The sequence below is a fragment of the Nematolebias whitei genome, chromosome 9 (assembly GCF_014905685.2).
Source record: "Nematolebias whitei isolate Nwh7 chromosome 9, NemWhi1, whole genome shotgun sequence".
Lineage (NCBI taxonomy): Eukaryota > Metazoa > Chordata > Actinopteri > Cyprinodontiformes > Rivulidae > Nematolebias > Nematolebias whitei.
In genome coordinates, this window is record NC_056506.1 from 49230784 (window position 1) to 49252305 (window position 21522).

The 21522-nt window shown below is 40.6% G+C and overlaps 1 protein-coding gene across 1 annotated transcript in view; it reads right to left on the reverse strand.

Annotated features, from left to right (window-relative positions):
- Positions 1–20415, reverse strand: part of LOC119414313 (double-stranded RNA-specific editase B2-like) — a 27475-nt gene extending 7060 nt beyond the window's left edge. The window contains exons 1-4 of the mRNA XM_037681407.1: positions 20256–20415; positions 5891–5980; positions 4535–5466; positions 2750–2850 (exon numbers count right to left, since the gene is read on the reverse strand). Of these exons, the coding sequence (XP_037537335.1) occupies positions 2750–2850; positions 4535–5466; positions 5891–5980; positions 20256–20415 (1283 nt within the window). The remainder of the gene's footprint in view (positions 1–2749; positions 2851–4534; positions 5467–5890; positions 5981–20255) is intronic.
- Between the last annotated feature and the right edge of the window lie 1107 nt (positions 20416–21522).

Sequence of the window (21522 nt, forward strand, 5' to 3'; positions counted from 1 at the left end):
GTGTTTTTGAAACCATTAGTGAAAAGGCCAGACTTCAGGGGTATCTGAGGCAGGCTTGAAACACAAGAGTCAGGGTGGCTTCTGGGTAATACCAGATGGCTAGGCCTCAGACTGACGAAGCCTCTTGGATGAGGGGCGAAACGTTTCTTTTTAACAAAAAACGAAGTCCAGATGACATGATTCAACCTTTTTTGTTGTTATATACCTGGATGACTGAGAAAACAAACTTGGTGTTTTTGAAACCATTAGTGAAAAGGCCAGACTTCAGGGGTATCTGAGGCAGGCTTGAAACACAAGAGTCAGGGTGGCTTCTGGGTAATACCAGATGGCTAGGCCTCAGACTGACGAAGCCTCTTGGATGAGGGGCGAAACGTTTCTTTTTAACAAAAAAAACGAAGTCCAGATGACATGATTCAACCTTTTTTGTTGTTATATACCTGGATGACTGAGAAAACAAATTTGGTAAATTGAAATAAGTTTTTAAACACTTGAAATAATATCGTAAAGAAATATTCTTGAAAACCAACACTGACTGATCAAGACCCAGTGTCCATCAGAGAGGACAGATGTTTGAAGTGGGCTGTGGATTATTTTGCAGCGGACTGATAAGGATGAAATGTAAAAAAGAAACTAAAATCAAACACTGACTGAAGAGTGAAAATAAAACATTTACAAAAAGGAGGAACAAAAAGACAAAATGTTATTTTTATATTTAATTTGAGGTTTCTCAATTATACTTGAGCTCCGTATGTAGAAGCTGTAAAACAGAAGCGCTCTGGTTCAGATGTGAAGCTGAGTCTTGGAACAAACAGTCCTCCACTAATGTCTCGGTCTTCATGCAACAGTTTCTCTCGCGCTCGGTGGTTTCTGGATGACATTGGCTCAAGGTCATGTATAATAAACGTGTTAAACGATTATCTGAGATTATTATGCTCGTCACACCTCCTTCCTGCTCCACCTCGGTCTGCTGCCGCTCCTCCTTCGTTCCTAATGTGCTGTAATAATGTTCATCAAAGCATCATGTCACCTGACAGGCAGCTGGGATTGACAGACAGGTGAGGGGGAAGGGGGGGCATGATCAGGTGTAAAAATCCATCACTTCATCAGTTTGTCAATGAATTCTGACGTTAACTCTCCCTCAGGGTGTAATAAAGCATCGCCGTGTCTCTTCCTCTAACTTCTTTCCTTCATTTGAGCAGCATCCCACCTCAGCTCCCAGAGTCGATCGGAGGAGACGGGTCTGCTTGTGTTCATAAAGCACGACCAGAAGGACGACTGGAGATGGCTCTGCGACATAATGAAGTTGTTTGGATGCTGCAGACATGCGAGCAGGACACCATCCAGCTCTCAGGCCCCGGGACATGATGCTCATACAGATGCACAGCACACCTGGTTCTGCACGGCTCGCCTCAGACCCATTTATCCCGTCTGAGCAACACGTGAAGAGATGTGGGTGAAATCAGTGTCATGGCTTGAAGATGACACTGATTCCAGGGGAGGACTTGTTTTATCTAGAATATATGAATACTTCAGTTTATTTAAATTATATTTTTATTTTCATTATGGGAATCGTGTTCTGTTTACCGTGATGACCCCATGTGTGCAGGAAGGCAACGGAGACGCCAAATAAAAAGTAAAATAACTAAATTTATTCTAAAAAACAAAACGCTGGTGGGGCAGCACACACCCACCAGTCTTGAGAGCATAATCCACAGACAGAGGAAGGACCGCAGACACCGAGAGACACCAGCGAGACAAAAGACGAACACCTGGGGTGATTGGGATTACAGACAGATGTGACGAGCGCTGAAACAACAAGGACGACAGCGCAAGAACTCGGAAACCTTTTTAAATATTCAGCTAATCGGACACGTTTTTTGCAGTGAAGCACGCGTTTACATTTGTTTTTTAATAACGTGCACGAACATGTAAAATGCACTAATTTTGTGGAGTCAACGCACAATAATTTGATGAATTGTTAATCTTTCTTGATGGGGAGTGGTGACGCGGAGGTTAGAGAAGGTGAGCCTGTGATCGGAAGGTCGTCGGTTCCGACAACATCAAAATGTGTGTGGGAATAGGTGAAGCAACCACACCTGCCCCCACCATCATTTGCCCCACTCTGGGCCCTTAACCCCCACCATCTGCTGCCCCGGGCACCACATGACAGCCCCCTGCTCCACACAGAGGCTGTGGTAGCTCGGTGGTCTGTGGTGTCAGGACATCCGGAGTCGAGTCAATCTCCAAGTCTTGGTGCGAGTTCGTTCGCTGTGCCACCCCAGAAGAAGAAGAAGAACAGAAATGACCTCTCTGGATAATCTTATTAATTTATTGCGTTGCAAGCGGGAACTCAACTGAAAATAAATTTGAATGAAATAAACAATTCTCAAATAAATTACCAAAGATAATGATTTTTAAAAACAATTAGAAAAATAATTAAAACTAAGAAAAGATTTGTGCATTTTTATTCAACTCCTTCGACCTGCGTGTGAACTGGTCTCAGTATTTATTCTCCTGTTCTAACAGCCCCCAGAGTCATCGCTGGTGTAACGCCTCCAAGCAGTAAGGAAGACCAAGAAGAAACATCATGAAGACCAAGGAACTCTGCACACAGATCAAATACAAAGTTGCAGAGAACAGATCAGAGTTAGACTCTTAAATACTTAGAGCCCTGAACATCCATTAACAAAGGAAAAGATGAATCCACCACAGCAGACCTGCCCACAGACGGTCTTCCAACAAAACTCACAGATCAGGAAGGTGGGCAATGATCCAAGAAACATGAAGCAAGCCAAAGATGACTCTGTTGGAGCTCACAGTGGTCCTGTCGGTCCAGAGGACCACTAGAAGCTGCACAGAAACGGGCTTCGTTGGGAAAAGATTTGCTTAAAGAAAAAGAAGCAGAACTTTTTGGAATTTCTTCCCCGAACATGTGGAAGGAGCTCCTGCTAAAAGATGAGGCCAAACATCAAGAACAACATGTTTGGAGCTAATCTACCACACCTCTCATCACCATCCCCACAGTAAAGCACGGTGGTGGCAGCATCATGCAGCGGAGATGTTCTTCATCAGCACGGACTGAGAAACCGAGTTTAAAGTTCAGAGCCATTATTGAGATGGTTCTGTTAAGTCTTCCAGAGGTTTGAGACTGGGTTGGAGGTTCACCTATGAGCCAAAACACAGAGCTGAAGCAACACTCCAGGGCTTCAAGAAGAACCAGTTAAAGGTCCTGGAAAGTCCAAAGTCCACTTCTCAATCCAGCAGAGAATCTGGTTGAATTTGAAAGTTGTTGGGCGAAAGAAGCACCGTCTAACCTGGAAGCAGTTTGGTCATGAAGAAAGGACAACAAGTCCAGATTAGATGGACCACAATCGTGAAGACAGACCTGAAGGTTTGATGCAGGACCTGCTGCAAATGCAGGCTCGACACACACACACACACACGCACGCACGCACGCACACAGAGAGGTTTGGGGGCTTCTTCTTATGGGGCCCGGGCTTTGGGCCCCATAAGAAGCAGTTGGTCCTCACAATATAGTATAAGTTGGAAAAATGGGCCTTACAAGGTAGCATAAACAAGGACACACACACACAAAACTATTTAAAACATTTTCCCAGTTAATTAATTTCAAGTGTTTTTCTTACATTTATTGTTTTTAATCAAATGAAAATTCCAGTTAAACTCCCGGGGTCACCACAAAAGCAAATTTGCATGAAACGCTCCTCATGATGTCCATCATGCCGTCGTGGTTCAGTTCCAGCCTCGGGCTCGGGCTCAGGCTCCAGCCTGTCATGGCAGCCGTCTCCATGATCCTCCATCTGCCAGCACGGACCAAACTCTACGGACCTGTTTGGCTCCGCGGGGAAAACCTTGGATGCTCTTTGTCTGCTGGACCCGGTTCTGGAGGACAGTCTGTGAGGGCAGCTGCTGCTGTCTTTATTACCACCAAGCTGTGGACCGGACCTGCTAACGAGATCCTCCATCTGCCTGCACACGCAGTACAGACCCGCTCTGTTCTGCAGGGAAACCTGGGATGTTCTGTGTCTGCTGGACCTGGTTCTGGACTGCGGTCTGTGAGGGCAGCTGCTGCGGTCCTTATTACCACCAAGCTGTGGACCGGACCTGCTAACAAGACCACGCCACTAACAGAACAGAACCATGATGTTGAAAGAACCTCACTGCTAACAGAATCACACTGTAGATGTATTTCTTTTCAACTTTGGCGCCTTGTTTTTTTAGTATGTTAGTATTTTTGTAGTATGTTTTTAGTATTTTTGCTGCATGCTTTGGTATTTTTTATTTTTTTTTGGCAAGTCGAGACGGTTCTTCTTGTCCTAAGCATTTCATTGCATTCTTGACCTTGTGTTGATAAACCTAACCTGACCTGATGCCGTCTGGGCTCGAACCTGCAACCTCAGGATGAAAAACCGAAGCTCTAACCACTGAGCTACTGCGGACACAATTACATTGGTGAGGAAACAACATTGCTAAGAGTGATAAGTACGTTGGTGACGCGTTGTAAATTCATGCTCACCTGAGGTAGCTGATTGTTGGTGCAGCTTCCCTGGAGGCCCGTCAGGTTCCTCTCTGGTCCCAGACTGATGCGGTACACAGAGTGCAGGGCTGCTGCTGCTGCCTGAACTTGGGCTCGTCTTTTACTGCGACCACAACCTTCGAACACTCTGCCCTCCAGCCTGATCGCCATTATAAAGTTCTTCGTGGGTCTGCCGTGAACCTTTTCAACCTGACACATGTATCTGAGCCCCGGCCGCAGCTCATTGAGCAGTTCTACTGGACTCAGGTGCTCCAGGAGCGAGGTGCTGGCTGGTCTGCTTGGATTAGTGGAGGAGTCTAAATCCAGAGTCACATGAATCGTCCGCTTGTGGTTGGAGATGCTGGTTAGCACCTCGTTCCTTGTTGCGTCACAGCGAAGGATGTTGTAGTTTCCAAGAAAGGATGCTTCAGGCCCAGCATCGGGCAGGTCCAGTTTATCTGCTGTAAAGTCCACAGTGGTTCTGGTGAACCTCTCCACGGTGCCGTGAGTCTGGGAGGGGTTTGGGAACTGGATGAACGACTGAAGGGCCAGCTCCGCAGCCCTCAGCTTTGCTTGTTTCTTCGTAGGTCCTCGACCCTCGAAGTGAAAACCGTTAACCTCCACAGACACGGAGAACACGGGGGCGTGCAGGGGACCGGTCTTTGACACCGTCTCATACCTCAGACCTGGTCGCAGCTCGTTCAGCTGCACCACCGCGCTCTTCTGAGCTGCCCGGGCGGATCTTTTACAGGTCAGGTGGTTCTGGAAGAACTGCAGGTCACGTCCATCCACCAACAGCTGCGGTCTTTTTAATGTTCTTTGTTTGTGTTTAGAAAAAGTGCAAAAGGTTGGTAGGTGATGTTTCTTTAAAAAGTCCTGCTCCTCCAGGGTTTTCTCTTCCTGATTCTCTTTCACCTCCAAACTGCTGCTACCTGAGGAAGAAGAAGCCATGTCCAAGACGGTTAACGCTCAGAAGGGTCAATCAGGAGGTGAGCTGATGCTTAAATACTAAAAAACATCTATGTTTCTAGTTAACGTGAGGTTGGAGCCTCGTAACCATGAAGCCTGACAAATGATTTTTATTGTCCTGATAAATAAAATCTTAAACAGATTTATTGACATTCTTATAAATAATGTTGTAGTTTAGCACTCCTTTGCACAATAAACTTCAATCCTCTCTGTCGGTTCTTGAGAAATATGTTTGCTTTTAAACTATAACAATAAAATGTTCTAAAATAATGAAATTGTAAATATGCAACAACTGCCAGAATTATGTTTCATGCCTCAGTCCTGCAGAATGAAGACAAACTAATGGCATGATCTGATTATGTGGGCAGACAAAGGTGCAGGAATTACTTGAGTTGTCTGCGTCCTCGGCTGACGGAGCTGCAGAGTCCCAGACTTTCATGGGTCTGATGAGGGTGGAGAAGGTGTTGCTGCTCCATCCTGAAGATCAAGAAGTTTAAAAGTTATCCTCAGCAGGACGTTTGTGACGAACAGACGAATTGAGTTTGTGCTCTTCATTTGGTTTTCAAAAGACAGAATTATTAAAATATCTCAGTGACAGCAGCATGTAATGACAATAACATGCAATATGAGAAATGACTTGTTGTTTTTTGTTTGTTTGATTTTATTTTTTTGCCTCATTTGGTTGAGTCAGTCAAAACTGGACTGATGAATAAACAGTTTTTACGAGGAGCCACTTATTTAACTGCAGTTATAACAAAAATGCTACAAAATCTATTTCTAAAGGTTTGAAAGAAATAATAATAATTTGAAAGGACACCTAATATTTTGGTAACGGTGATGGAGCATTATTTCTGCTGCACAACAGTAAAGCTGGTGAACTTGCTGATAAATGTAATTTATTTTGATTTACAATTTGTATTAAACAATAAGTTTATAGAGTTTTTAGGTTTAACATCTTGGTAATAAACTAAATAACGTGAACAAATAATTATATGCCGATGACATGCTTTTGTACATATCAGATCATCTCACTAGCGTTCCTGAGTTACTTACTTTGCTTCAAACGTTTGGAGAATATCTGGCTTTAAATTCAATCTTCAGAAAATTGAGTTGTGACCTCAGTATAAAAGAAAATGAAACCTGAAACTAAAACTAAATATTTAAACATGATGCTCTTTCAGTTTATTACATGTCTTTTAACTAAGGTTCAATTTTTTGTTTCTTTCTCTAAGTTAAAGTTTTTTTGAAATTTTATAATTTTCTATGTTTGTTTTTTTATAAATGTGTGAAGATTTTGTCTTTAACCAATAAACAGAACAAAGTGTTTATGTTTTATGCAGAACTTTTTCCTCTTCTCCAACATTTTCCATCATTCCTCTGCAAAGTTTAGGCTGGAGGGGAACACCTGCGAGCAAAAACACGTTAATGGACCCCCACAGGGTTCTGAACCACTGACCCAGTTTACATTCAGTTCATCTACTGGTAGATCCCTGACATAACTCTGCTTTTCACTGGAAACCCTCCAGTAACACAAATATCTGAGCAAGATAAACTTTAGTATTTTGTGTGAAATGTTTTCGCTCACCCTAAATTTAGTTTGAACAACTTTAAACAAACAATATTTGCAAACATTCCTAAATCATCCTGACTGGAGTTCTGAGCTAACAGCTAATGGGTGCTCTTTTCAAAATGGTCCAATCTCAGAAATCTTCTAGCGTTTCAGGAAGTTACTTTATAAAACATCAGTTTCACATCACACAGTTATTTAAATTGAATTCTGCAATCAAAAGTAGCAGCAAGTAGCTGGAGCAACCGTTACAGGATGCAAGTCATCCCATCTTACAATAAAATCTGCTTTTTTATTTTACTTTGCAAGGTTTGAATTCTATTTTTGCACAGTTTTAATGACTGTCTCAATATTTTATTCATTTTTGCACCTTTTCATTCTTTCTGTTCCTGTGTTTTTGTTTGGTGCTTCAACAAAGAATTCTTCCAGGATGGGATGAATTAAGTAACTTTACTTGTTGAGTTATGCAGTCTGGGCCACTTCCTGCAGAAACTGTAGTGCGTATTGAGGAATACTATAAAGGTTTGTTTCAACTATAATAAATCCCTGAGCCAGACACTTTGTGTGGAACACGAACACATCTGCACGCTGCTTCAGCTGCAGCCACTGTGAGCAGGGTTTGAACGTGCGCAGGGAAACGCCTTAACCACTCGGCCATCACAGCTGCTGGAACGATGAAAACTTAAACTTTTGTAAGAAAAAGGAGAACAACTATAGCAAAATGGTACAAACTGCATTTTTTTTGTTCAGTATAAACCGTATGTTTTCAGGCTATAAGGCGCATTAAATGAAATAAGTTCATTTTAACAGATTTTTGAGCGCCGTGTTCCACATAAAATCAGTTGGAGGTCAGTAAGCACAACCAGAATTAATACATAAGGCTCACTGTCAATTTATGAGAAAATTCAAGGATTTTAAGTGCGCCTTATATTCCAAAAAACATGGTATTTAAAACTACTTTGAGCTGAAAAAAAATATATATTAAAACATAGAGCAATGCAGGAATAATTCAAATTCAAAAATACTTTATTAATCCCAGAGGGAAATTAAGTGTTGTCGTAGCTCAACATCCTGGTTTCATTCAAGAGTTATAGATGCTGATAGCTGTGGGCAGGAAGGATCTCCTGCAGTGAAGCCGAAGAATCTGGCCACAGATACCGATCCGTCCATCCAGATCCAGCTTGCTGTCTGATCCGGCGGGACTCTCGGTCCTCCTGGGCAGCAGGATTGCCCGAATGCCGGACAGAATTCCTCCCTGAGTGATGGTCACTCCTCCCAGCAGTCTGCAGAGCTCCTCACGAGCCGAGTTTCTCACCAGCTCCAGGATCTCGGTGGTCAGGTACTCGAGCACCGCCGCCAGGTTGACGGGAATTTGTCCACGGCACCTCCTTTTCAACTCATGTGGGATTTGGGGCTGTAGATGAGATATTTGAGCTTTTGAGATGTTAATCAGCTGCTCCTTGTTGTTAAAAAAAAAACACCTCGTTGCCATGGTTACGCATCATAACAAATGTCCAAAAGTAAAAAGGTTTCAGTAAAAATCCGTCCAGCTGCACAGCGTCCGATACCAGAGGAAATAATCACCGTTAAAAAAAAGCGATATACATCCAGAAAAAAGAGGAATTAAAGTGTTCAAAAGCAGAAAATCATAATGAAAGTAACAGAGCTGCTCCAACATGCAGCCACCTCGAGCGGCGCAGTTCTAGAACTAAGTTCTAAGTTGATATTTCTTGGTTTTGCACATTTGTTGTGTTTATCAAACCTCAGCGATGAAGTTCCTCCGTTCTGTCACACTTAATGAAGCTGATTTAATAGAATAATGAAATTAGGCATGGCAGCAGGGAAGTGAGAGGCTGCAGTCCACTTCATGCGTGTGTGTGTGTGTGTGTGTGTGTGTGTGGTCTGACAGCTGTGGATAATCTCATTTGCAAAGCACAATTAATGGCAAGTGGTTTCATTTACTTGTAATGTGCAATGTCTTTCCTCAAGGGCAAAGAAATTTGGGAACTTTTTGTATGAAATCCTTCAGCGAGCTGCTCCGTTTCACTCAAACTAAATGTAACGATCGATTTATTGATTTGTTGCTTAAGATGATTGTTTTTCTGCTCCGTCTTCATTAGAGGGAGAGAAGGAGACTTGCTGTACCTTGTGCACGTTTTCATGGATCGATTTATTTGATTTTATTTACGTTTTTTCATTTGAACTCATAGAGGGCTCATAGTTTACTTCGACCGGACATTTTAGTTTTATTTTATGGACAGTTGGTGTTTATCAGTTTTCTGCTTCTTTTGGTTTTAACATTTATATCCATTATATATTTCAGACCACTTCAACTGGATTTTAGCGTCTGTTTTACGTCTTTCAGTTTTACTTTCTGCTCATTTGAAATTGTTAGATGTCTAATAACACTAATAATTTAAATGTCGGTCGCCACACCGCTTTTTCTTTCTGCTTTTCAAACCCCACAAGTGTTTCTTTGTGTTTTGACAGAAAAAGTATTTGTTGTTTGTTGTAAAACAGAAAATCCCAGAGATGAGACGAATAAGAGGTTTTCTTTGAAACAGGAAGATCATGCTTTTATAAAAACTGTTCAGAAAAGGACCCAGTCTAATCCGAGCAGGGGAGCACTTTGACCTGACATCAGATCATACGCTGCACAACAATGCTGCTGCATCTAATGAAGACCTACGACAAAATCTTTTTGTTTATTGCCACAACTCTTAATGTCTGTGTGTAAGTTTGTTGGTCATTAAGATAAGCTCCTGCTGAGGAGCAGTTGTGATTGTGCAGTGGTTAAGCGGTTAAGGTTTTAAATACAGCAAGATCCTACACCGGTTTGAACCCTGCAGAGAATGAAACTGCTTGAGTGCTCGTTATGTTTCAAAAAGGTAATTCATAACCACAGTACACGTGAACTTGTCCTACTGTAATCTACTCAGCAGTAAATTTTCTGGAACATTATGAAAGTTCAGAACATTTTCAGAGGAACTTGTGAACTTGCACGTGTTTTCTCTGTAACTCGTGTTTGCAGCAGCCGAGAGTTGTTGGACTTTGAATCATGATGGGCTTCGTTTTAAGAGCGAGCAGACCTCACATCTTTCTCCACGTCTTCATTTTGTTTTGCACAAATGATCAAAATCACAAACCAGCAAAGCTAAACGTCTGCCTTCAAAACCACCAGGCTGACTTTATGATTGTTGCCTCAGAAACACATGTTGATGTGCAATAAATCAGGAGAATCAAAGATATTAATAATCTTTGACAGGTTGTCTCCTGCCTGCCGCTGCCATGTCACTTCATCAGCTACCTGCTGTTGATGAATTGTTTTCAATTTGCTTTGGATATCATAATTAATTTAACTTGAATCAAAACAAACAAATTATATATATATATTTTTTTTTTATTATGAACACTGCTGATGAGCCTTTCTGGTGATATGACGTTTAATTGCAGGATTAAGATGTTAAAACGTTATTTCTATGTGCAAACTGAATTAACATGGTCAAGATATTTTCAGATTAGTGCGGTTTAACATGAAGTCTTCTCAGGGTGTTTTACCCCAAAAAATAAAACTAGAAAAGAGCAGAGCTGATATGTAAAGTTTAAATCCAGTTTCCACATCAGGCTAGTTCAAGATATTTTAATTAATCCTAAAAAAAAAATAATAATTAACTCCATACAATCAGGTTCAGTAAAGAAAACAACTAAAGGAAAGTTTTTGAGCACTATTTTTTTTATTTTTATATTTATTGTCATCAAATTAAAAAATATATGATATTTATCCCTTAAATATTGATGTTCTGTGTTTGTTTTTATTTATTTCCACATTTTTTTAACATTTCATGTTCAGCACCAGCAGGAGTTACATCTCTGCAGTTGCAAAGAATAAAGCCCCCACTTCTACGCTGAGCATCTCTGCAATCACGTTAATCGGCCACACAAGCCGTACTGTTAACGTCTTCACGAAGCCAGCGCCCATGAGAAATGGGGCGACTGCAGAATCCATCAGTGAAATTGTGCACGGACGTGCCCCGCTGGATCTGACAGCACAATGGAGCTCACTTATCTAAAACGCATCCAATCCTCCGAAATGTTCAAGCACAGGGAGACAGCAGCTGTTTGCTCTGCGTTGGGGGATCAGAATCCTCGCTGAAAGCAGGACAATCAAATCATTTCACGAAGGCTTTACATCCAACACGACGAGCTCATCTGACTAAAGAAGATGCAGCAGAAGGGGATTGTTTCACAGCCAAATGGTGATTTATTGAAATAGAAAATCTCAAAGTTCATGTGGTCATCTGTGCAATTATTTGATTATGTACTCGTTTCAGCTTCTGGAGCTTCTGTCTGTAGCAGCATCAGGTTTGGGCAATAAAGGCTTTAAAACTGGGGCATGGGTTTGGGGGTGAGGGACGACGGATGTCTTGCATCCACATCTGTCACAGTTTACACTCTGTTTTTGCGTTTTCTCATCACTCTTTTCACTGTTTGACTTTTTCTTCTCTGCTCTCCTGGGTTTTTCCTCTGCTGCTTCTACCAGCCTCTTTAAATGCCACACCTCTCTCTCTGATTGCTGCTGATGGTTTCCACTTGTTTCTGGGTGTATATATACTTCCTGCTTTCTCCACTACATTGCCAGATCAACTGCTTGCTTTCAGCCACAGTTATCCAGCATACTCTCCTTGTTCACAGCTCTTTAATCTTGATCCACGCCTGTTTCCCTCGACCACGCTTTTTGCCTGTCCCTTTTGTGCCTCAGCCTTCTGACCTTGTTGACGACCTATGCCTGTTTTTGGATTTTGCCTTTCCTCTCCCTATCAATACTGTCTCCTCTTCTGATTCCTTGTATGATCCCTGCTCATCCTCGACTACGTCTCTGGATTTCCCTGGGTCTCTGCAGCTCTGTGTCTCTGCTGGAGCGTCCCGTTACAACAAGAAAGGTTAGTGTTTCATTAGACCGTCTGTATTCAGATAACTACTCGTTATTCTGTCAAACACTAACCTTTCCCCTCTGTATCATTTTAGATGCAGTTCCTGCCCCTGGACCTGAGACACCAGAAGCTGTTTTTTTACTCGATAAACGTTTTTAAAAACCTTTGAGTCTGTGTGTAGCATCCTCTGCCATCAGATCTCTGACAACATTACTATAAAAACATTATACAAGCATGTAAAATGAGAAAAAAAAAGAATCACTGCGATGGTCTTACTGTTATTTCTTATTTCTCTGGGTTGAAATGTACAGGTTCATAAAGAGATTAAACATTTTCTTAAAGCAGCATTTCAATTCTTTAAGAGCCATTGGGTTCCCAATCAAAGGCAAACTGGGGGTTTGTCTTGTGCTTTATTTTAAAGTTCTGGATAATGTGGCAGCACGGTGGCTCAGTTGGTAGAGGTGTTGCCTCTCAGTGAGAAGGTCACGGGCTCAAATCCCAGCCTGGGACCTTTCACGGGGGAGTTTGCATGTTTTCTCCGTGCTGCGTGGGTTTTCTCTGGGTACTACAGTTTCCTCCCACAGACCAAAAACATGCATGTTAGACTGACTGACTGGTAACTGAATTGTCCTGAGGTGTGAGAGAAAATGATTGTCTCTGTGTCCCTGTGATGGACTAGAGACCTGTCCAGGTGTCCCCCGCCTCTCGTACAGTGACTGCTAGACATGGGCACCAGTGACCACCATGACCCGAAAAGGAAGAAGCGGGTAAAGATGATGAATTATGTAGGTTTGTAGGAGTGTTGCTTGTTTTGTTTCTTCACACATTACTTTAATCTGGACACAGTTTAGGTCAAACAGTAAAACTACTTGGGTGTTTTTAGTAAAGGATCAAAATTTTAGGTTCAAATGAACTCGTTCACAAAATCTTTCAGGATCCGGACTGATTGCTGTCATTTTGTACAAAATTTATGCACAGCAGTGGACATTTTGCTCCACTGAGGTAACAAACGGTTTTTATTTTGCAGCCATGCCTGCACAGGCTCAAGCTGTTTAATGTCACTGTCAAAGGGCTCATATATCATGACATGTGCTTATCTTTGTAACAAATATTTATGATAAATGAACATTTGTTCAAACCAAAATGAAAAAACCTCTAGCAGGTTTTGTTAATGCTCAAAATATCTGGTATGTGGTGATCAAAGCTGCAAAAATATGATCCTGCAGAACTATGATGACCTGGGGTCACATCAGTAAAGAGTTTGTTTCCTCATTTTTATTATGAGTCTGGATGAGAAGACAAATCCCCACAAAACACTCCTAAATGTTTTATTCTAACTTAAACCTTCACAACTTTCGTTTAAAAGAAACGATGGTGGACAGAAACCGGTTGTTCCTATAAAAATATAAGAACCTTTGAAAAATGTTAAACTTGTTCTATTTGAGAATTTTAGACTAAATATGAAAATGAATTAAAGGTCAACATTTGAAGTGTTTCTTTTTGCCTTGACGTGTCTGAGCGGCAGTTTGGCTCACGGCCTGTCAGAGCAGGAGAGAAACTCAACGCGTGCTGCGTTTGCAGCGTCCACCTCCCTCCTGCTGTGCATCTTCAGAGTTTTATTGTAAACTGGCTTGTTTGCCATTTGAGAAAAGAGATACCACCTTCTGTTTCTAAAGTGACAGCTGGCATTAAAGCGCAGCTCGACGCTGGGTACAGTAGAAGCATTAGCTGAGTGCTTCCTTACGCTCAAACCGTTGTAAAAATAGGACACACGTTCACTCCAGCCTGTGCAAAAAAAGGCCATTGTGCCATTAATGAAAGTGCAATGGGTTTAAAGCACTTTAACTAACAACTGGACCTAATGCTATAGCAGTCCTGGAGTAATCTGCAGCTTTTACCAAGGATTAGCATGTTCAGAACAATGCCGGCTTCATGCTGGAAAGCTGACCTGTTGCCCTGATGGCTGTAATTATGAATCCCGCAGCTTGTAGCCGTATGGGACGTTGTGACAACAGTTAACATATTAGATTATTGCTCCGACAGTTGTACTGTTGGACTTCTTTTCTTGATGGTTTTGAACACAAATCACTTGAAAAGCATTTGTCAAAAAAGATGTTAACTTGGGAAGACTTCTCCCGGTCTAGCCGGTGAAAAGTCGCTGTTGATCCAAATAAAAACATCTTTGCCACTATTGAATATACGATGATGTTGCTGAACCCTGATGAATGTTGTTACTCTGTCGGGGCTTTTTTAATATTCAGGGTGAAATTGTCGGTTGGGATGCAATAAATCTGGTTCATAAATTCATGTTCCCTGTAGAATAAATTGTAACAGTTATTTTTGAGCAAACTTTCACAGCTAAATTTTTTACTGGTTAAAATCAGAGTTTTCAGAGAGTCCAGTGCAGTTTCACTGATTTTAATTTTAATGGCACACTTCTCTTCCTTTTTATGTTTGACAAGAAAAACACAATCTGTTTACAAAACAAGAAGCTTTTACATTTCATATATATACTGTATATGCCTTTTTGTAACTTTTGTGTGTTTTTCTTTTGCACTGTGTGTTTTTCCTTCAAATGTGATTGTCAACCTAAAGTTCCTAAAAGGTGTAAAAGTGAATCTGAGCGCCAGTCGTGCGATGCACGGTTGATTTGTTCACTTTAGCCAGGATGCTGTGCATCCCTTGGAAGGGATTATTCTGATAAAATGGATGGATGTGTTTTAGCTGAAAGTTTTAGTTTTTGTGTTTAGATCCTAATCCGGGTTTTAATCGTGTTATCTCTTTAAATGTTTCTCTCTCTATAGTTCATGTTTCACTTTGCCGGGTTGCTAGATAATATTTCAAACTTCAAACACACTTTACTTTTCTGTTTTCATATATTTTGTGAGGAATGCCGTGGAAAAAAAACTTGTTCCTGTCCAATGATGCAAGTCCATTTAACAAGTGGTTAAGGCAGCCATTTTTAAATCATATAGACTGAGAAATGTTAATCTGAAGGTTTATCTTTTAGCCCTTAAATTAATGTAACGGCAGCACGGTGGCGCAACTGGTAGAGCTGCTGCCTCTCAGCGAGCAGGTCCCTGGTTCGAATCCCGGTCCGGGGGCCTTTCTGGGTGGAGTTTGCATGTTCTCTCCGTGCATGTGTGGGTTTTCTCCGGGTGCTCCGGTTTCCTCCCACAGACCAAAAACATGCATGTTAGGCTGATTGGTAACTCTAAATTGTCCCTAGGTGAGAGAGAGAGTGAATGTTTGTCTCTAAGTGTCCCTGTGATGGACTTGCGACCCGTCCAGGGTGTCCCCCGCCCCTCGCACAGTGATTGCTGGACATGGGCACCAGCGACCCCCGTGACCCAAAATGGAAGAAGCAGGTAAAGATAATGGATGGATGGATGGATGGATGGATGGATGGATGGATGGATCTTTACAGTGAACGCAAAAACATTCATTTGATCACATTTTTATGTTTTACATCTAGCATCCAAGGGTATCCAAGTTAGTATCCATGGTTTGTTATTAAAAACATAAATATAAGCTGGGGGGTGGGGGGTGAGACAAAAGGCCTTAATAATTCATCACATTAATAAACACGTTTATTGTTTTAGTGTTAGAATTCAAATGTCACCATCATAACATACAACCTTTCCAAAACTGGACAATGTGGGTCATCATCGTATTTTCATTCATCCCAAAGCAACCCTGGATCTTTTCCATTCATTTATTCATTACTAATTTAAATCATAAAGCTTTAAAGCTGCATGAGACTGAAGTCCAGGACTTTGCAGATGCAAAAACTGGAAATGATTTGATTGTCTAATATTTAGTGTCCAATAAAATTTCACTTATTTTCTTGTCTTTTTGATTAAATTGTGCTTCTGCGTATAAATAAACCTGAAGGAACGTCAGAGTTCGTTGCGTTACCGTGGACCAGGTGAACTGATCACAGACGACTGATGATGTTCAAGAAGTTCTCCAGAGGTGGAAACAATCTCGTGACCACGTTTAACATCCGTGTTCACTCAAAGGCTTCGTGACGAACACGTGTGTTGTTTTAAAGTGTTGCTTCTTGTTAAGGTTAATTTTAATTTTATGAACACTGTTAACAGCATTTATTGTTTTTCTGTGGAATTTATCTAAAATTATCTGTTGGTTTTTGTGGTCGTACTAAAAAAAGTTTGTTTTTGCCTCAAAGAACTTATAAAATAAAATAAATTATCTTAAACTATAACTATGTAATGTTAAGCTCATCCTTAATGTGGTTTTGTTAAACACACAAACACAGACAAGCACATTTTGATTTAAACAAGTCTGACGTAAGGTGAGCATTTTCCTGTAAAGTTAAAGTAACCTCAGTTAATTTGACTAACCTTTGCCTTTGCACCTCCTCCTCCTCCTCCTCCTCCTCTTGGACCTTGGATCACCCCCAGACTGCTCCACGTTGCTGCAGGTCCTGTGCACCGGAGCCATCCTGCAGATTCTTCCAGCACTTTGTGAGAAGCTGAGGGAAGATCAGCTCAGCTAAAGCCAGCGCAGTGACTGACTTCTCCCCCCGCTGCCAGCTTTAGGAGGCTGTGACATCATGAGGGGAGTGGGGGGGGGGGGGGTCATCTGTGTTCAGGCTGTGATTCATCAGCTGTTCGTTTTAACACTGCTGCTTTCTTCAAACCTACGAGCACGTTTTATGAGCAAGTTATTCAGAGCCTCTGAGAATAGATGAGACTGACAGAGAAGAAGAACTAATAAATCTGACTGATGTTTAAAACGATCTCGTTGCAGTGAAACTGCACGGAGTTGGTTCAGGAAGGGTCTTCATGTTCACTGTTATCGATGACTTCTGGCTCTTCTGTTGCACCTGTTACTCTGTAAACTTCTTTGTTACACGTGTGCTTGAAAAGAACAGGACTGAGCTGAAAATAAATAAAATAAATTAAAAAGAATCAGGTCAGGAAAGATGAACTAAAACAAGATTTATTAGTTTTGTTATTTTATCTGTAACTAATGCTGAATTACTCTTTAATTAACCACCTAAAGAAAATGTATTACTCCTTTGTATTAAAAAAAAACATTCAAAACCTCATGATTTAAATTAATTTAAATGATTTTATATAGTAAAGAATGATAAAGTTGGTGATAGCAGGTCTCATTTTTTATCATAAGATAAGATGAGATATAATGAGACGAGATAAGATAAGATGAGATTAGATCATTTAAGATAAAATAAGTAAGATAAGATAAGATAAGATGAGGTGAGATGAGATGAGATGAGATGAGATATGTAAGGTAAGATAAGATGAGATGAGGTGAGATGAGATTAGATGAGATATGTATGATAAGATAAGATAAGATAAGATAAGATAAGATAAGATAAGATAAGATGAGATGAGATAAGATAAGTAAGATAAGATGAGATTAGATAAGTAAGATAAAATAAGATAAGATAAGATAAGATGAGGTGAGATGAAATGAGATGAGATTAGATAAGATAAGATGAGATGAGATAAGTAAGATAAGATAAGATTAGATTAGATAAGATGAGATGAGATGAGATAAGATGAGATGAGATGAGATGAGATAAGATAAGATGAGGTGAGATGAGATAAGATGAGGTGAGATGAGATAAGTAAGATAAGATGAGATAAGTAAGATAAGATAAGATAAGATAAAATAAGATAAGATAAGATGAGATGAGATGAGATGAGATGAGATGAGATGAGATGAGATGAGATGAGATGAGATAAGATAAAATAAGATAAGATAAGATAAGATAAGTTACGGTGAGATAAGTTCAGAAAAGAAAAGATCATCAAAAACAGATCTAAAGTTAAGCTGATCTGAAAAGTTTCCTAAAGCACACACTGACACTGTGACATTGTGTTGCCAGATCTTGAAACTTATTATTTTTTTTTACCAAGTTACAAAGGTAAAACAACATGATTGTGTGAGTTCAGCCTTTTCTACAGCCTCCTCACAAGATGATGCCAACACACCTGTGGATCATTTCGATCATGAGCTTCAGGAATATAAAAGGCTGCAGAAGAGCTCTCCTCGCTGCTGGAGCATTACATGCCCACCGCAGCAGCTTCCTCTGTGTGGCCCTGAGTTCATTTGTGACTCCCTCAGCAGTCTCCCCAACTTCCAACCACTTGACAAGCACAACCTCAGACTTACCTCCGATGTCTTCCCTCCTCGTACACTTTGATGAACTTATTCACCGTAAATAAAACACTGTTAACCTACTGGTCTGTTTGTTTCAGTCCACATTCTCTGGGTATTCTGTTAAAACTCATACAAATGTATATGCCATGCAGCTCAGCAAACCTAAACCACTCAGTGGTATCTCAGGTTAAAGAATCTGAACAAACATCTGATTGAAAATACTTTTTTAATTTAAATTATTTGCATTGTTAGTTTGCATGACAATATCTAATTTACATAATCTTGTTTTGTTCACTTCTAATAACAGCAGCTGTTTAATCCCTGTCAATCACCTTGATTAAACTGAACATTACATCTAAGATTAGATGTTTAAAATTAATTTCCTTCATTTATTTTACTCTTTTTACCACAATAGTTTATCACCCAACCTATTTTTGTAAATAATATCTTCCCCCTTCATCATAAAACTGATGAAATGTGACTCTCTGAGCTGTTCAATAAGTTTTCTATAGTTTGTTTCCTCTCATCTTTAACATTTTGTACTTTATATAAATCAGCACTGCAGGTGAACAGAACACAACTTAGAGCTGACGTAGCCTTAAAATAAATTATTTAATCATATTTATTGGTACATGTATGAACAGTGGAACTGTATTTGAGAAATTAGTTTACTAAAATTACACAGAACAAAAAAAACCCCTTTGTTTTTGCTTCTAATAAATTCTAACATATATATAATAAAACATATATAGCCCCTGGTTTACTCCAGAGCTAGCTGACCTCCTGCACAGGAGAGATCATCTTTGGGCCACAGCGAGAAAATCTGACTCAGACATCGATTGGTTGAGTTTCCGACAGATGAGGAATAAATGTACAACTTCTGTCAAAGCAGCAAAACGAAACTATTTCTTATCTCAGACCTCCAAAAATCTAAATGACCCCAACAGATTCTGGAAAACAATTAAATCTCTCTCAGGCACCCCCCAATCATCTGACCTCCCATCACAACTTCTCGTTAACTCTGTTCCTGTGTCAAATAAGCACGAGATCCTGAACTGTCTCAACAAACATTTTGTTGCTTCTGGTTCTTTATTTGACACAGTAACTAATGGAAAATCAGCCACTTCACTTAACCTTCCTAGCGGGGCGAGATCCCGCACGCACTTATGATGTGAACGGGTCAGTTGTGACCCGTCTTAAATCAGCCAAAAAATGCCCTCAAAACAGTGTTTTTTTAAGAAGTATTAGAACACATCTCTAAAATAAATTTGTCTTATTATTTTGTTATTTTAATATTATTAACCATAGTAACATTTATAGTGTTAAGGGTAAGTTTTGACCCATGTATATTTATTTATTTTAAGGATTACCCGTTTTCCTTGATTCTTCTCAGGGATGCCAGCTGCAAGTTTGCCTGTGTAAATCTGTAGATTCCAGGCATAGCTGGTTTTCGCATCACAGGCTGCCCAGATTTTTATGCCATATTTGCCTGGCTTACTGGGCATGTATTGCCGGAAGGGGCATTTTCCACGGAAAGGGAGAAGACGCTCATCCACTGTCACCTCTGGTCCTGGGTTGAACATCAGTGGAAGGAGCTTCACCCATCTATCCCAGACGTCTTTGATGGGAGCAAGCTTGTCAGACCGTGCTCTAGTATCTCTGTTGTCAAATCTGAGGACTCTTGAGATCATTTGAAAGGTCTGAAGTGACATTGTTGTGCGGAAAATACTCCTGCCTGTGGACACATCCCAGAGACTAGTAAGGGCCTCATTGCTGGATCTGTACACGCCAGCGAGAAGAAGAACACCAATAAAAGCATCCAGGCACTCCTCATCAATGTCCTTCCAAGTGTCACCGTGAACTTTTTTCCCTTCGAGGTTTGTCATAGCAATTTTGACTTTCTTTAGTGACAATGGCATAAACAAATCAAAGCATGTCTTGATGTCACTTACTCGTGTCACAGCAAACCTTGTAATCCCAGGGGTCATCTTCATAACATTTTCAGCAGCTTCCCTGCCATGTGAAACAGGAGGAATCGCACTCCAAGTGATGTTACCCTTTTTGGATTTATAGGTTTCAGTTACAGGAGCAGCTTCAGCACCTGTGCCCTCCTCATCCGACGAGTCTGTGTACTCTGATTCATATTCAATAGCATCGTCCTCCTCAGAAACTGGCTCATCTGTGTCACTAGGTGTGTCCTCTGCATCATTTTCAGCAAGGATGTGATCTAGAGCTTCTTGTACTGTGAATCTTCTCTTCATTTTGGTATGCAGCCAAGCTCTAGGTAAAATGGAGTGTCTGTTTCTACATGTCTCTACATGCCCATGTAGAGTCACACCCAGGTGGGTGTGTCTATCTAGGTCTGCCTATCAAGATGGGCATGGCTATCCAGGTAGGCTCATCTCTACATGGGCATGCCTCAACATGTCTCTGCATCTACAGCTGGATGAACTTTTTCAGTTTTTGGGAGCAGAGTATGAGGGACTTATCAATAAAAGTAGTACGGATAAATGGGGATGTTTTGGTCAGTGAAGTAGACAAACAGGTAAAAACAGAAGGCCCTAACATATGTATGACAAAGTTAGTGAGGTCACAGTGTGTTTATGATTTCAGTTTTGACACTGATTATTGGTTGATAGTCTTATACCATAACTGGGTCACAAATGACCCCAGCGCGGCAAGTGCGTGTTGTTCTATAAAAAATAAAAATTAAATTTAGTGAAAAAAAATATATATATTTTTTATTTAAATAAAGGTTTCAGACAAAGTCAAAAAGCCTTGATGCAAAAAAAAATATTTAAAAGACAGTATCATGATTTAAAATTTAAAATGGGTCACTACGGACCCTAACATAGTAGGAAGGTTAATAACCAAACTTCTACAAATCAAATCCCTCCTACAAGTCAATCCTCAGTTAATCACAGCTTCTCTTTTTCTCCATTCTCAGTCAGTGAGGTCAATAAACTGTTAAAAGATCTTGATCCTAAAAAATCTGCAGGTCCAGATGAACTTCCACCTTATTTCTTAAGGCTGGCTGCTCATATCATCACAGTCCCTGTGACCCACATCTTCAATCTCTCCATAAGACAAAACTCCATCCCAGACACTTGGAAAACAGCCTTTGTTCTTCCTTTGCTGAAGGGAGGTGACCCCACCTCACTGAACAACTATGGACCAATCTCTAAACTCTGCATTTTAGCCAAGGTTCTAGAAAAACTGATAAACTCTCAAATCAAAAATTACCTGGACTCATTTAACATCTTACCTCCACATCAATCTGGTTTCAGGAAACAACACAGCACAACCACTGCTTCACTGAAGGTTCTTAACGACGTTGTTGAAGCACTGGATGCTAAGGATTATTGTGC